Here is a 17918-nt window from a genome sequence, read left to right as displayed (position 1 = left end):
CACACACACACACACACACACACACACTCAGTCCCCCACAGTCACACGGTCTTCTGTAGACGAATCTCACAGAGGTGTTTATAGAAGTCGAACCCAAACCCCAGTAAAAGCACTGCTGCTTCAGAGCAGATCTGATAACAGTCTGGGGGTCTTAAACTTCTGAGGAACGTCTAAACCTGCGGTGGAGCTTGTCAGTCCATCCAGCATCTCTTTGAAAGAGCTGATCCTGCTTTCGTTGGAGTAACTGTCTCTACTGTCCAAAAAAGAGTTTTTCTACTAGATTTTGGAGGAGCATTGCTGTGAGGATTTGATTGCATAGCATTAATGCTCCCCAACTCCCCAACTTTGGATGGAGCTCCACCATCCTTCCAGAGAACACAGTTCTTCCACTGCTCCACAGCTCAATGCTGGGGGGCTTTATACCCCTCTAGCCCACGCCTGGCATTAGGCAGCATGGAGCCAATAGGGTCATGACGTTGATCTGCTTCAGAGAGTCCTATTCTATTGGCAGTATGTCTTTATATTTGGACATAGTGAATATATTTATAAAGTATGTTGAAAAGTGTCAGTTGGAGAAACGGAGCAGATGGGGGTTTGACATCTCTATAATATCTACATATCCGTCCAGTACCCACCACTTTGTAACAATTGTAATTGAGCGTGACTCAAAGCAAAGCTCCAAAGCTCCTCATTTCTCCTTAAAGTAGCAAAAGATTTCACATTCCTGTAACTAGCATGCACTAATTACCAGAGTCAGACAGGCTAATCACCACAAACTGGCAGCACGCATGAGCAATTAAATGTGTAATCAATTCACATTATTGTATCCGACACAAAAAACACCAAAAGAGGAGAAGGACTCCGGTGCTCCGTTATCCCTCCGGAATTGAGGACTAAGAAGGAATTTTACAAGCATTTCAGCCTTTATTTTCCTCCTGGATCGATACCTAATTAAAATAAAGGACATTGTTGTGTAATTGGAGGAAACATTGATTTGTCATTAATGAGGCCAATGCGACAATTAAGGGCCTGTGGGGAGAAAGGCAAGTTTGCACAGTGTAGCAACGTCTAAAAAGACACGTCGGAAAACATTAAACACATGCGTTACACACTTCGATTAAAATATTGTTACCAGTCAAATATCAGTCCATTAAGATCTTATTGATTAGGTATATTTATGACATATCCATATCTATAATAAATACTGTAGCCCATCTACTGATGCACAGTTGGAGTAATATGTCCTCTAGTGGGACCTCCAGTGGCATCAGTGAACCTTAGGTGCCCATGACCCTGCCGCTAGCTTACTGGTTGTCCTTCCTTGGAGCATTACGGGAACTCTCCACAAGACCTGCCTGACCTCCATCACCTTTAGAAACTGACTTGCCATCTAATATCTAATAACATTCCTACAAAAAGTCTTTCATCACTCTTTCAGCAATGGCTGCAACTCAAAGTAGCTGAATGCATTCCTTACAAGGAGTGTCACAAATATTTGGACGCATAGTGTATATGTATGGAGTAGCTTTGAAAGGGTTAAAAAGGTCAATGTAAAGGTTCGTTCCTCGCACTCAGGCTCGCTTACAAAAATTATTTCTTTGGTTCTTTGGGAATGAAAACTAGTGGTCTTCTATGGCATCATTTAAAGAACCCCCTGTAGCACCCTCATTTTTACGGGCGCACAGTGCACGTACAGTAAAGGCTTCTTCAGTGTGAATCAGTGTCTGTAATACGGATGTGCTGGAGGTCATGGTCCAGTATTATAAACACAGCAGCTACAGCTAACCGCCCCATTCATCATCGTCTGAGTTTGGTCACCATGGCAACAGGACCTCACACAGACGGCGGAGGAAAATTAGCACTTGCTTTCGGAGATGAGGCCGACCTCGAACCATTACATAAAGAAGAACTTCCGGCTCTGGAGTCGCCAACGCAAGTACAAGACCGGGATTATGGATTTGGATGGAAGAAGTGCTGAAACGGCACCAAGTGACCGAGCCCCAGTCTCCGAATCGGCCTGTACCATGATCTGTGCTTTGGTATGTGAACCTGCACCAGTCGTGCATTTGATCAGGCGTTAGGTGTTGGTTCTGCTTCCCCGTGAGCATCAGGGCGGGGTTCTCAGCTGCAGAGTTTCATAGAAAGACGTGAAGGAAGCGAGACAAAGACGATGACATAAGAGACAGAGAGCCGGAGAACAACATGTGGGTGTTAATGACACGGCCGGCATGGTGGCTCAGAAATCACTTCTAAGGAATTTGATTTCTAACACATAATTGTAGCCACGAGCTCTGACTGTTCGGCTGGAGAGAGGAAAAATTAGCATTATGTAAATGAATTTCTGACAAGCAGACATATCTCCATGGTGATCATAGGAGAGACAGAGAGAGTGTGTGTGTGTGTGTGTGTGTGTGTATTTCTCATCCAACAGATTTCACACCCTGGCAGGACAAATCACATTCCACCCACCCACACACACATATTACTGTGTATTAGTCTGTATGTATGTGTGTGTGTGTGTGTGTGTGTGTATGAGTGTGTGAATGCTGCTGTGCTGTATAAATATATATGCAAATATATATATATATATATATATATATATATATATATATACACACCAATCGGCCATAACATTAAAACCATAATAATACAATGTTGGTCTCTATAGCTAAGCAAGGCATGGACTCCACAAGACCTCTGAAGGTGCCATGAGCATCAACGAGCCTTAGGTGCCCATGACCCTGTCGCCTGGCTTACTGGTTGTCCCTTCTTCTTGGAGCACTGTTGGTAGGTACTGCCAACTGCATACTGGACTAAACACCCCACAAGACCTGCTTGCTGATGTTCTGGAGATGCTCTGACCCAGTCATTGTCTAGAACATCCCAGTTTGGTTCTTGTCAAAGTGTCTCAGGTTCTTACGCTTGTCTATTTTTCCTGCTTCATCACCTTCATCACCTTCATCATCCTAAAGAACTGACACCTGTTCACCCGCAGCCTGATAATATGTAGACACACCCCTTTGCCAGGAAGCATTGGAGCCAGATCATCAATGTCACATACTGTATGTAGTACATACATATGTAATAATAGCAGGTCCTATGTGTGTTAAATATTCTATATGGTCCTATGTGTGTTATATATAGTACACTGTATAGAGGCGATATATAAGTAATGGGTTATCCTGTAACAGAAGACTGTGTTTGTTGGGCGGGAGGCAGCGATGAAGAGTGTATGAGCTTCGCAGCAGACAAAGCGGGTTAATAGTCCGCCTCAGCGCGAGCCGAGCTCATCGCTATGGTAACAGCAGAACAGTCTGGAAGTCTCACAGCTTCCTATGAGTAAGAGTGCACATCCTGAGCATCTCGGACCAGAGAGAGCGTCTGTGGCACTGTCAGTCCAGCCAGGAGTGCTTGGCCAAATGCCAGAGTGAGAAATCTCTCTCTTACTCACTCACTCACTCACTCACTCACTCACTCACTCATTTGCTCACTCACATACTGGATAGCGAAAGAGCTTGAGCTAGCCATCCAACACAATCGCATTACGTCTCTACAGGGACTAGATAGTAGTTGAATGCACTCATTACAAGGGGTGTCCACAAACATTTGGACGTATAAGGTATGTATTGGGGTCAGTTTTGGGTCAGTTTGTATAGAAATATAGCGTTATAGTGGAGCTCACTGAGTCAGTGTTCAGGTCAGCCAACTTGAGCGAACTGCTGATGGTCGGGTGCGTCCGAATACTTTACTGAAACGTCCTCTCCTAGATTCTGCTGATCTGGTACTCATGTAGATCCATCAGCTAGTCAGCTCTGCTGGTAGATTTACTGAGACCATTAGATCCAAATCAGCAATACAGAGCAGATTTAAAAAAAATATTCGGATGCAGACGAGCAAACAATGTTTACGGTGGATCTGGAAGTCGTGTCTGGAGTAACAGTAAAACACAGAATAGAGCGCCTCCTATGGGTGTCTGTATTCGTATCTATTTAGACCTGATTGTCTGTTCACTCTCAATAATGTGTTCATATTAGGTCACGTCTCTAAACCATGGGCTGCCTCAGAGGGAGGAGAACCACTCAATCCCCCAAACACCTCCTCACTCCGACAGACACTCCATCAACAGCGCTGAGTGGATTATAATTGATTACCCACGATAGAGAGCCGCTCCTGCCCCATGTGCACTAGTGGCAGCTAATTGCGCAGTGTGGCACTGACCACTGTGACCGTGATTGAGTCGTCACGTTGAGGGACGCGGCACTGGACATTAAAGTAGAGATATGACAGCCCAGCTCAGGAAAAGGTCAGCCTTATAAACCCTTATTGGGAAAAACACAATTACAGCCCCTCGCTCGCTCGCTCTCCGAGGAGGTGTGGGCGAGCGGAAATCGAACTGTCAGATAATTTATGCGGGGCTTTTTTGGCAGCCTTTTTTTTCTAGCTTGGACCAGGGAAGGGGGTCAGGGGGAGGGGAGGGAGGGACTTTAATAGATAAGGGTCGTCCCTGAGTCCAGAGACAGCGTCAATAAAGCACTGAGATACTAACACACTCTACACACTCACTAACCCCCCCCCTTCACACTCAGCCCCAGCACAGAGTATCACCCTCTCACCTCCATCACTCACTGCTACAGAGCTACACTCTCTCTCTCCTTTACATCTTACCTCTCTCTCTCTCTCTCTCTCGCGCACGTGCGCTTTTCTTTTTTTAGTTATTTTTTCCTTCCTTTAATATTTATGTTTCTTCTTTCTTTCTTTTGATCTTCCACTCTTTCCTCATGTTATTTTTGCTTTCTTCTTTCTTTCTTACTTTCTTTTGATCCTCCAATCTTTCCTCCCTTTATTTTTTCTTTCTTTTTTCTTTGTTTGTTTCTTTTAATCTTCCACTCTTTCCTCCCATTATTTTTGCTTTTTCTTTCTTTCTTTCTTTCTTTTGTTTGATCTTTTATTCTTTATTCATTTTATTTTCCTTCTTTTTTCTTTCTTTCTTTTTTCATACTTTCTATCTAGTTATTTCTCTTTCATGTTTCTTTAATTTTTAACTTATCTCTATTATCTTTATCTCATTCATTTGGCGTCTTTGCTTCCCTGTTTCCCTCTGACTAGCAAAGCAAAAGCAGGAGGTCACTATGCATGTGTGTGTGTGAAAGAGAGAGAGAGAGAGAGAGAGAGTCCTGCTGGTTGAAGCAGAGAGCAGCAGCGAGCCTCTTTAATTGAAACAGTGTTGAATCACTCAGTCAGCAGGAGATAACCACCTGCATCTACATTCTCCCTTACACACCAGGTTCACACACACACACACACACATACACACACACATACACAAACAGACACACACACACACATACACACACACATACACACACATACACATTTTACCAGCAAGAAGAAAAGTGAGCAATATATAAATATAAAACTATTCAATTTTTTTAAATCATCATTTAGTTCCTTCTTTGTTGCTCTTAAATAATAAAATACTCAATAAAGCTTTGAAAAAATAGCTTTGACTAATTTAAAACAGTATACAAAAAACAAAGCATTATTTATATTTCTAGATCTATAGATGCATGTATAGATTTATAGATGTATAACCATAAATTTAGCGAAGATTTCTTGTCTTAAATTCAGCAAATAAGCAATGAAATAAAATGTGTCAGGGTGCCAAATCTTTTGCGTATGACTGTATATCACCTTATAAACATAGCACTTGTTAGTCATTATGCTGTAGAAGGTGAAGTCTGAGGGATATTGCATTAACATTAGCTCTGCTCTGGGTTTGAAGGTGGTTGGTGTGGCGCAACAGATAACACCGGTACCTGCCACTGAGCTACCACACCATGGGGTTTGATTCCCGGTCTGGGTGGCTATTCTGTGCTACACCAGTAAGAGTCCTTGGGCAGGACTTCTAACACTACACTAAACAGCAACATGCCGTAAATATAAATTGCTGTTTCTGACCCTGGTCTAATCTGATTAGACTGAACTGATCCAGTCAGGAGTGTGAATTCCCTCTCAACACATGCAGATGAAGCCCCTACTCCCAACTCAGCAGAGCAAACACCCTGACTCTGAATCCCACACGCAGAATTGATCAGGCTTTGATTAATGCAGATAAATATTTAGATTCTGAAGAAGTTCGTCCCATAATGTACAAACTGCAAGGGTTAGGTTGTGCTGTACCTTATATGATACTTAAAATGTACAGTATTGCGCAGAAGTTTTAGTCCCCTGTGTAAATCAGAGTGTAAAACTGCTGATCTGCTCAGTAAATCACTGATATTAGAATAAACACTAATAATAACACTCCTACAGAAAGTGGAGGAGGTTCTCCATCAGTGTGTTCATCATTAGAACATCTCCAAAGTTCTCCTCTCTCATGGAGTCTAGTGTTATTTAGAGTTCTCCTCAGATCAATACCTGTTTGGTGGTAAATCAGGGCTTAATGATGTTAAATCAGGTGAGCTGCTGCTGCTGCTGCTGCTGCTGCTGATGGAGGTGAACACATCCTCCACACTGTGCTGGCTGGACTGGGGGGCGTCCAGGAGAACCCTGAAGGAACCGAGCTCTGTTCTTCAGACTAGCTCACCGACAAGATCTCACTACTTTCTTTCTTCAGAATGAGAAGCTCTTGTTTCTCCTTTTTACTGGATTCATGTTCAGCTGCTTTATCTGTTCTGATGAGATCTGGAGCTTCTACAGCAGAAATGTAGAATAACCACATGCCAGCTTAAATCTCATCCATGATTTTTATAAACAACAGTAACTATCAGACCTGCTCTAGAGACTGGATTACCTGTCAGGTTTCTCGAGATTTTACTGAACAGGAGTGCACTGGACTACAGGAGTCTCTAAAACTCTAAAGTTTAGTTGTGTCAATTAATCATTTTAAACTTTCTTTTTAAACGAGACTGTAACTGTTATAAGTTCAGTTTAGCATTTTATTTACATAATTATTATATAATAATAGAAAAATTAATTTATTATTAATTCTTTTTTTTTCAATTATTATTTTATTTATTTATTTTTCAGTCATTTTATTTGACTGTATTTAATTTTTCTTTTCTACTTTTATGTTAAAATATTATACTGTTTTTGGTTTTTATGAAAATCTTAATCGAATCTTTATTTCAATATTTATTGTTTGTTGGATTATTTGTTTATTATTTTATTTGTTGTTGTTGTTGTTTTTTTACCTGATTGGACTCAAGTTGACTTCATTTGTTTATGTACTCTCTTTTTAACCTGTTTAACCTGTACTCTAAGTTTAACCTGATTGTTTTTCAACCCCTTTACATTATAAATGCTTGGCTGCAATGTGAAATGTGAAATGTGAGCTTCCCTCAATGTATTTCCATGTGGAAATGTAGGTTGATTGATTGATTGATTGATTGATAATAATGCAATTAGGAGCCTAAACCTAAACAATGCACTAAATATACACAGTACAGACCCACGAACAGCTAAGCCTGATGTTAAATGTGTCCTTTCAGCTGAAACTGGGTTTGTGATGCCATAGTGCTTAATTTAATACTTTTATATATATAACCAGGACATTGCTCCACAGAGAGAGATTGAGGAGGGTAGAGCTGAGCATTAAATCCTACATAAAAGAGCTCAGCTGTTTGTCCTGTAGATAAAAAAAAAACATTATTGCAACAAAAGACTCGTAGAAATCCTTCCTGAAGAGACAAAAACCAGGATGTAGAGCTCAGAATATGTTCAATGCCAACACCAAAAATAAACACACACACACACACACACACACACACACACACACACACACACATATGTCTTCTAAATGTGTAGCAGCACTGCCAACACAGGACGCCTATAGCTGTTTTGTCATTTCATTATAAAATCCATAGAACAGCACCCAGCAGGTTCTCGTTATCTTCTCCAGAGGAGGACGGCTGTCATATCTCAGTAATGAGACTGTTCTGAGTCGAACCTTTACACAAACAGCACAGAGAAATTCCAGCTCTGGAGCGCTGCGGCTAAAAAACAGCTCCATTTGAAAGCTCTGTCCACTCTAGGGAGCACAAGCTCATTTTAACCACTGTAGAAAGACCTCATTTAGCTCCATACACTTAAACTACACATCCAAAAGGTGTGTAGACCCCTGCTCCTCCAAGGTTTCTTCTGACATCAAGGGCATTCGAGTGGAGTTCGTCCTCCTTTGCTGTAGTGACAGCCTCAACTCTTCTGGGAAAGCTGTACAGTACACTGTAAAACCCAACAGCCCCTCCTAATGAAATAATGAAGTCGTTAGTCTAATTTAAATATTACAGAAAGTTGGGATCACTAAAGCTTAGTTCATTTGTGTGACGTCAACTTTTGAGTTACGGTGAATGTATTCGGTTGTACTGACTGAGAAAACTGAGCTCTTTCAAAGACATATCAGGTTCAGAACCCTGATGCTGGTCCACAAAGCCCAGGATGGACCGGCCCCTTTGTAATTAATGGCAATGGTCAAAAGCCGATCTGCACCAAGAGCCCTTCCAGCTTCAAGTACGGCTCGGCTCGACCTGCCATCCTTTAAGATCCACAGAAGACGAGCGTCCAGATTTTTGTCTGTCCTGCACCGAAGTGGTGGAACGAACTTCCCCTGGGTGTCCGAACAGCAGAGTCCAACACTCGCTGTCCTCAAACCCAGACTGAAGACCCTCCTCTTCTGAGAGTACTTGGGCAGAGTGTAGAGTGTTGTGTATCAATGTAGAAAAGACACCTCAGGCTAGATGCTGCCAAATACAAAAGTCAGTGTGGAGACCTTGATCCACAATGCTTTACACTTTGCCTACCTTTTGGATTCGGCAGCATGTAGCCTGAGGAATCTTTTGGCTCCCCAGGAAGAAAATAAGTCAGCTTGCATGTTTAAGGTGGTATTCGCTTCGCTTCCAGGCAAGAATTGCTTCTAGAAGTCAGTGCGGGGTTCTTCACCACCAACTTCTAAAAAAATAATATTCAGCATTTTCATCCACAAGCAGTAAAGAGCAGTCCCTGTTCATCACAATTCTGAGGAGAATTACCTGCAGGCTGGGATCTTTGCCACTGCTGGTAGACCTGTATGACCATATGCTTCCGTACAGCTGCAGGTTCCTTTTAGCCAATCATTACCTGTATCTACTTTGGGACCCATTGTCCACACATCCAGCAAGACACTCACTGCACTGTACCACAACTTCTCAAGCAACGAATCCCGTCAATCGCATCCCACAGGTATTTATAGCCCAATCATCTTTGTGCAGCGCCATCTGCAGGAGCCTGAACTTACTACCATTACTAACAATTTTTTATTATGTATCATAAAAAGTTACAAAAAAATAATTAATTAATATTCATATGGTGAGGATATGCACACTATACAATCATGTGAACTAATTAGGACACCCCATGAAAAGTCTTTTTGAACATATTTAAGCATCTGGATATTTGATGATGGTAATCTAACTAAACTCACACCTAAAGAAATGCCTTTAATCATCATTTATAAAACTGAATTAATATGAATGTTATTTTAGATTTTTTTTTTATCAGCTGCAGATGATCAGAATATGGTTATGATTCTGGAGGAGTCTGGAGTCTTATTTAAACCTCAGACGTTTAGTCTGGTCTGATCTTGATTGATGGTTGAAGTGAGGGGTGAAGAAGATCACCATCATGGCCAGATCCAGAGAGCTCTCTGAGGCCTTCAGAAAGAAGCTTGGAGATGCAGAGAAGTCTGGGAAGGGGGTTAAGGGGGTGTCCTAATCATCCACATGACTGTATCTGTACTGTACATATAGACTATAAGGTTCAGTAACAGCCTGGTCCACTCTCAGCCGTCTGATTTCAAACTTTCTCCTTTTCGGCACAAGCTGGGAATGGTTCAGCTTAAACATCTGGACCCTCGCTGCCCAGCTGCAGCCAGCCGACTGGAAAGGAGCGTACGCTGACAGCTGTAAAAGCACAGTGCCATCTAGGGGTTTAAATACGGGAGACAAAATTACTCACATCCACCTCTCATTTACAGACCTCTGGGGAAATTCACAATGAGATCATGAAGTGTGGGTCTGGCAGTAACGTAGCAATCTGAACAGGGAGAGTCATTGTAGCTATTGATTCATCTGTACGGTCTATTGATTCGGTATCAGCTTAGAGATCTGATGCATTCCTTTGGTCTGAACAGCACATATATACGGATTTCTGTCGTTATCGGCTCACAAATCACCATTAAATCATTAAATCTACAACCCAAACAGGTCTCCAGAACCTCCGTTTGGGTCTCCATTTGCTGATGTTGAATAGGGTTCACTCTAGATCACCTGGACAAATCTGGACTACACCCAACAGCCAGAGCAGAAATAGCAGATGCTCCACCTGAGATGGACTTGTGTTCTCCAGTAGAAGCTGCAGCTCGGGAGCTGGAAGCAGCCGGAGGGGAATGAGAAGATAGCTTCATGTATTGATCAGCTTCAAATCTCCATGATGTAAAGGGACCTGTTGATACGCGCTGAGAATGATGAGAGCGGGGAAACTGGGGTGTTTGCTGGACAGTGCCGTGGGTCATTAGCTGCCTGCAGATTAATGTCTACGCCCTGAGAAACAGGGTGAATTGATCCTCATGAAGACTAGCTTAGCTGGCCGACATTACATGAAGCCCAGAAATACAGCATTAGCATACAGTGTGTTCTGTTTATACAGCATATCTCTTCCTATTATACATTTTTGTTATATATTAATATATACACAAGTATACATATCGTTTATCCTATAGCTTCAGCTTCCAGATATACAGTTAGATTCCCTATAGCTATTCCAAATAACCAGCTAGTTATATGGACAAAAGTATTGGGACGCCTGCTCGTTTGATGTTTCTTCTAAAATCAGGGGTATTAAAAAGAGTAACTGTCTCTACTGTCCAGGGAAGTAGGCTTTCTAGGCTTTACCATGTATCTATATGGACAAAAGTATTGGGACACCTGCTCGTTTCATGTTTCTTCTAAAATCAACAGTATTAAAAAGAGTTTTCTTGGAGTAACTGTCTCTACTGTCCAGGGAAGAAGGCTTTCTACTAGGTTTTGGAGGAGGAGCATTGCTGTAAGGATTTGATTGCATTCAGCAACACGAGCATTAGTGAGGTCAGGATGTTGGATGATGATGATCACCACCCCATCTCATCATCCCCAACTTCTCACTCAACTCGTCCCAAAAGTACTGGATGGAGCTCCACCTCCATCCATCATTCCAGAGAACACAGTTCCTCCACTGCTCCACAGCTCCTCAATGCTGGGGGGCTTCTTTATACCCCTCTACTAGCCCACGCCTGGCATGATTAGGCAGCATGGTGCCAACAGGGTCATGATGTTGATCTGCTCCCATTTATTGGCAACTAGACAAGCTGTATATGCATATATATTTAAATCTTCAGAGTAATATGATTGCATCCCTCTCCAGCCTCTTCTCTTATGCTAGTCTACAGAGATCGTGCAGACGCTCGTGGGAGAGCAGCGCAGAACCTCTTATCAATAAAGGCTTCAGAGTCCAGAGCAGACACACTTCTCACCCTCAATTTACTCAAGTGCGTGCATCATCCTGGATGGAAGGAACAGCGATGATGGGAGGAAGGGAAAGCTCACTTACAGCAGTTCGTCACGGCGAAGCTGTTCGCCACCTCCAGATTGTCGATGTGAGGAGTGAGTCGAAACTCAGCCGTGGCAAACTGAACCATGCCTATCCGGAATGCACTGTACTCCTGATCAGCCCCTCTGGGAAATAAGCCCCCTGCGTGGCACACACACACACACACACACACACACACACACACGCAGAGAGAACGTCGTTTACATCCTCGTACACACACTGAAGAAACGCTGCGATGCGTAACCGGGTCGCGCTCTGGCTCTGGACCACACTATCCCACACGTACCTATCTGAACACTGGGAGACCCTCCGAGCGCGGACCCCCAGAAGAGCGCGTGGAAAAGCAGCGCGAGGCTCTTTATCTGTTGCATCTCCGTGTGTCTGTGCGCTCATTCACCCTGCAGGAGAACGGTCCTGGTCGAGGCGCGCGCAAAACTCCGCCTGTTAAATCCGCAGCATGCTGGAGGCGCGCGGAGCTTCTCTGGGGTGGAGAGATGGTGGGTCTGCGGGTGGGTCGTCCGTTGCTCCTCGCTTCGCTGCCTCAGGCTCGCGCTCTGGAGGAAGGGTGGAATGCAGCTCCTCTCCCTCCTTCTCTCTCTCTCTCTCTCTCTCTCTCTCTCTCTCTCTCTCCTCCTCCTCTTCCTCTCTCTGCTGCCTCGCGACGCTGCTCTCCTCCTATGAGCTGATACCTTCACTAACGAAGAGGTGCGCGCGCTCTGGAGACGCCGAGCCCCTCCCACACCGAGCTTCTGTTCTCTATATCTCTCCACCCACATCCCCCATCCTCCAACCGCGTCTCTCCGTACCACATCCCTCCACCCACATCTCTCCATTCCTCCACCCACATCCCCGTTTTCTGCACCCACATCTCTCAGTTCTACATCCCTCCATGCACTCCACCCAAATCTTCCAATCAATCCACTCGCTCTGTGTTCTCCACCTTTGTAACTCCATCTCCATCCCTAGTCCATCCTCCACCCACATCCCATAGTCCCTTCACCCTCATCCCCAACCATCAAACTCCATCCTCAGTCCTCCGTTTACACCCGCAATCCATCCACCTTCACCCCAATCACCCACCCACCCACTCCATCCTCCATCCTCACTCAAACACATCCCTGCATCCTCCACCCACAACACTAATCTCTACACACACCCCTCCTCCTCTCACGTCCCTAACAGATTCACCCACATCTCTGCTCCATCCATGCACCCATCGTCCTCTCACAGACCCTAATTCATCCACCCACTCTAAATTCCACCTTTATCCCTCCATCCACATCTATGTATCATCCTCCATGCCCCCTAATCACCCACCCACTCCATGCTCCACTTACATGCTGCAAATGACTCCACCTGTTCCCTCTGAGCTGCAGCCCCTCAGCGTATTTCAGCACCATGGACAGAACTCTCCAGAGCTCTGAGCAGAACCTTGGGCATGGCTTCCCTGCTTTCTGTCATCATCTTGCACTGATAGTGACCAGTCTCGAGGTGACACCTGGGACCTCCCCCTAGCTGAAAATCATCCACTTTGCAGGTAAACAGGTTGGACTGTACTCGTGCTTCTACTGGCCACTTTTTTAGAAACCCCAACCTTGCTGGGCTGCTGCTGGAGTTTCCAAGACAAAGCACAAAGCACTTCAAAGCTTCGCATCAGCCCAAAAAAAGAACAAAGAAAATAGAAAACTTAATATTTCATGCTGATAGAATGATGGTATGTCTTCCTTAATGGGAGGTGAGAGGAAGGCAGTCGGAACCTGCAGGAGAGGAGCTGCTTGTTTGTTTTAGCTCTTCAGATCATTAAGACTTTCTGTGCGCCAGCCTCTCGTGTCTTAATAAGCCTGCCGGGCTGAAAAAAGGGTTGCAGGTTACAGTTGTGGTGTTTATGAGCTCTACCTGCACTGTAGCTCCACTGACAGGGATCTGGGGAAGGGGGTCAGTCTGGGGAAGGGGGTCAGTCTGGGGAAGGGGGTTGATGCACACTGACTGGAAATATGATCTATCACTGCAACACCCCAACAGAAACCAGAGGTCTATTTTGGGTTATGTGGGTTAAATTCACTTGTAATCTCCATTCTCCACCCACATCCCCCCACCATCCTTAACCCACATCCTCTGGACCCCTTACCCTCATCCCTTCACCACACTTTTCAGTAGCGATAGAAAATTCAGGTCCAGTACATAGAAATGCTCCAGTTTTCCAGGTTAACTGCAGAATCCTCAGGTGGACTTTCACCTGAACCTTCCATCCCTACTTTCCCACCTACCATGTGCTTCCTCACTGGCCACTTTATAAGAAACATCCACCAGTAAACAGCCAGTGATGGTTAACACAGACTATGCATCAGCAGATGCGTTACAGACTCAGAGCAAGGTGAAGCTGGTGACAAAGCAGGTGTTTCTGATAAAGTGGCCAGTGTCTGAGCACAGAACTGAAGCAGACCAAGCGAAGGTTCCAGTCCAATAACGACACCACTAGAGAAAGCTGGAGAAGCAGATCTGATTAGGGAACAGGGCCGCAGCCTGGAGATGAACACAGATCAAAGAGTTCATTAATATCCAGCTCCAGCAGGGTAGCACTCTCCTCGACATCAGAGATGTGGAGGAGGTCTGCAGCAGCATGAAAAGCCTGAACCGAGAGACAAAAGGGCTTTTGGGCTTCTCCATTGGTTCTGGCATTGCCAGTCTAATGGGCCTGTGATTAGTATACGTGTGTGTGTGTGTGTGTGTGTGTGTGTGTGTGTGTGTTGTGAATATGTGACAATGGATCAGTGCATTAGAGAGCTTTGTGAGAGGAGATGACTCACTGTGAGAACAGTCGGTTAAAGGTTAAACTCTGTAGTCCATTATGGTGAAGGTTTGAATGTTTTGTATGGATAAATTACCGAACAAAACCAAGCAACACAGCACGCATTTAATATCTGTGCTTTTACAAGCGCTCTGATCTGTGGTACAATCAAATATCACCAGTAAAACCAGTGGAGGACCACAGCTTTTAGACCTAGGCCTTTATTTAAAAAAAGAAAGAGGAGAATGAACACTGGCTGTACCACCAAAAGATTGCCAGTTTGATCACTGGTGATGCCATAGCCATCCGTAAGTCCAATGAGTACCAAAGAGCATAACTGACCTCGCTCTCTCTGGGTGGGTAGAATGGTGCTCTCTTAGCTCCCTTAGTTAGCGTTCATCTTAAACAGTGTGAATAGACACATATTATATATGCAATTAATATGGGATATGATATTATATATTACATATAGATACATGTATCTATATAACACATGTGGTGTTTTATCATTTTGATTAGTATATTATCAGGTAGCTGTGTTTATATAATACATACACAATATACTATTATTGCTATATATCCTCAGCTACTTTGGTGTATATATAACACATATGGGATCAGCTGTTCAGACACCCAAGGGACGTTTCTTCCACCTCCTCAGAACCAGGAAACACAACAGTCTAGAAGACTGTGTAACCTTCATGGTCAAGCCGATCCGAGTGTAGATCAGATTTTGACCATTGTAATCAGGCAGGGAGGGCCTAGTCCATTTTTGTAAGGTTTAAAATCTGATGTGGGTCATTTTACCCAAGCTTAACCTGGTCAGTAATCTTTATTAAGGTCTTATAGAGGTTTTATTGTTTTAGATTCAGTTGACAGAATGTAATTATTTATAGATGCTTATAATAATTGAAATAATATGACAATGAACTGGTTATATAGTGCATAATGAATTACACTTAGATTTAACCCCCCAATAAAATCTAATAATAATACAAAATATATAATAAAATATATTATATTATAATATATAATATAATAATTCAATAAAATATAGAAGAAGGTGTTTTAGCCATATTGGCCACTGGGATGTAGTAGGACCAAAAAAGTAAGTCACTGCCAACCAACAATAAAAATACAATATTTACTGTGAAAAAGGAAATAGTGTCTTACAAATGTTAGTAAACCAGCTGCAATAAAATGTTGAGTAAACTGATTTTATAATATTAGTACTTCTGTTAACTTTATTAAGTATAAAATAAAGTATTAAAATTTAGAAAGTATGTACTTTCTCTTTTCTTTAAAACACTGAAAAAAATAGAAGGCGTCTCCAAACTTTTGGCAGGCCGAGCAGGTCCGTGTCGAACTGCACTGTAACATCCCGTCTGTGTGTTTCTAAGCACCCCTCATCATCAGTTTCCACACATGATGGAAATGAAACCTCACACATTCCCACCAGCTCAGGCGTGAAGAAGAGGAAGAGGCACAGGCGGCACCTCAGACAGCGTCTCTAATGCAAACCCCCATCTCTGCTACCTCCGGCGACCCCAAACCCACCACCTCCATCACAGCGGGACGGGAAAGACCCCCACGGCCTGAGCTGACACGCCAGCCGCTATTCAGCCCTACCACAGGTCAGCTTGCATTAGGCGGAGGTAAGCGTGATATAGGTTACACTGAAGTGACCAGCGTGGGGGATGACCAGCAGGGTTTGGACCAGCTGCTCAAAACAGTGTGTGTGTTTGGGTGTGCTTGTTTTCATACGTGTTCAGGACTAAAGGACTTGAGAAAAAAACTACATTAACCTGCTAGACCCCAAAAACGCTTCTGGCTAGATATACATGTATATATTTATATAGGCCATATTATTATTGCAGTATATATTTCGGTACTTGTAATATATTAATATACATTATACATTTTAAGTAATTTAATTTATCAATAATATACATATGTTATGTACATAATATAATAAATTATGCATATGGGACATATTACTATTACATATAGGTATTTAAGTGTGTATATAATATACAGTACATGATATTTTATTATAGGTATCTGCACTTGTGCACATGTATATGTAATATATATGGGATACATTGTTACCTTTATTACTTACTTACGTATATAGGTCATACTATATCATCATACTATACTATCATATAAACCATACCATAGATACCATATATCTATACAAAACAGTTGTACATACTATATATGTATATTGGCAGATATCTATATATTGTAATTATATATATAATTACAATACATAGATATATGCCAATATACATATATAGTATGTACAGCTGTTTTGTATATATATATATATAGGTAAATGTATGTGTTACGTATGTAATAGTATATAAAATACATATACAATATATATCATACTATGTATCGTGTCACATCCAGACATTCTGTCAGAACATGTGTGTGTCTGTGTGTGAGGCCTCAGTGGAAACCAAGACGTGTTGGAGGGCAAAAGAACACACACAGAGAAAGTGACACACGCTGAGTCTGGCTGTCGTTCGGAATAAGTTGGGAATCTTTGAAAATGTTAGTGAAGTTAGACGGGAATCCTGCTGTGTTTGCAGTTTCTTACACTTGCTGAAACATCCGCTACTTCTCTGAGTTTCATCCTGTCTGTTGGGCCGAGATTACTTTTAAAAGGCTCAAGAATCTGAGACAAGAACCAAACTGTGATGCTCTAGACGACTGGGTCGGAACATCCCCGAAACAGTGGTCAGTACCTACCAAAAGAGTTCCAGCACAGGAGAACAGGTGAACTGGTGACAGGGTTACGGCCACCTAAGGCTCTTTGATGCATCATGGGGGTCCTGCCTCACAACCTACAGGACCTGATGCTAATGTCTTGTGGCTAGATAACAACGTCTCTTGTGGAGTCCATGCCTTGAGTGGTCAGATCTATTGGGGCAGCACACGAGGAACTACTCAGTATTAGGCAGGTGATTTTAATGTTATGGCTCATTTGTGAATACTCTCTAGAATATCTAAAAAACTATCTATGAACAGAAATATTAGACAGACAATGTAAAATATGATAGGATGTCCAAAAGTATCCAGACACCTTTCTAAGTAAGTTCAGCTACGTTAAGGTGCTTCCATAGAGAAGTACCAAAGGAACGCTCAGGAGCAGCCATGAGTACCCAATGCCGAGTGTGGCCTAGAGGGGTAAAAAAAAAGCCCCCCCCAGCATTGATCTGTGGAGCAGTGGAAGATCTGTGTTCTCTGAAGTGATGATGGAGCTCCATCCAGTACTTTTGGGATGAGTAGAAGTGGTAGAATTTGTCCTCCAACGTCCGACACCAATCATGACTTTGGTAAGATTCGAGAAAATATTTGAGCTACTGTTGGTGACCTCACAGCAGCACTCAGCCTGGTTAGAAAGAGTGATGTAATGCACCGGGCCCCTAGAGGGCTCTGGAGTGCAGCATTATGTTCCCAAGCTCTGTCAGACTCCAGTTTAAACTGAGCCGGGGGTGGAAGT

The 17918-nt window shown here is 43.0% G+C and overlaps 1 protein-coding gene across 4 annotated transcripts in view; it reads right to left on the bottom strand.

Annotated features, from left to right (window-relative positions):
- gria2b (glutamate receptor, ionotropic, AMPA 2b) overlaps positions 1–12319 on the bottom strand; it is a 48242-nt gene extending 35923 nt beyond the window's left edge. For 3 of the 4 annotated variants that reach the window (XM_072663797.1, XM_072663798.1, XM_072663799.1), the window contains exons 1-2: positions 11906–12319; positions 11620–11760 (exon numbers count right to left, since the gene is read on the bottom strand). In XM_072663797.1, the coding sequence (XP_072519898.1) occupies positions 11620–11760; positions 11906–11990 (226 nt within the window). In that variant the 5' untranslated portion in view covers positions 11991–12319. The remainder of the gene's footprint in view (positions 1–11619; positions 11761–11905) is intronic. The other variant, XM_072663796.1, reaches the window with a different exon arrangement.
- Positions 12320–17918: the final 5599 nt, after the last annotated feature.

The sequence above is a fragment of the Salminus brasiliensis genome, chromosome 19, assembly GCF_030463535.1.
Source record: "Salminus brasiliensis chromosome 19, fSalBra1.hap2, whole genome shotgun sequence".
Lineage (NCBI taxonomy): Eukaryota > Metazoa > Chordata > Actinopteri > Characiformes > Bryconidae > Salminus > Salminus brasiliensis.
Note: the sequence above shows the minus strand (reverse complement) of the source record. Positions and strands in the feature narration are given on the sequence as shown.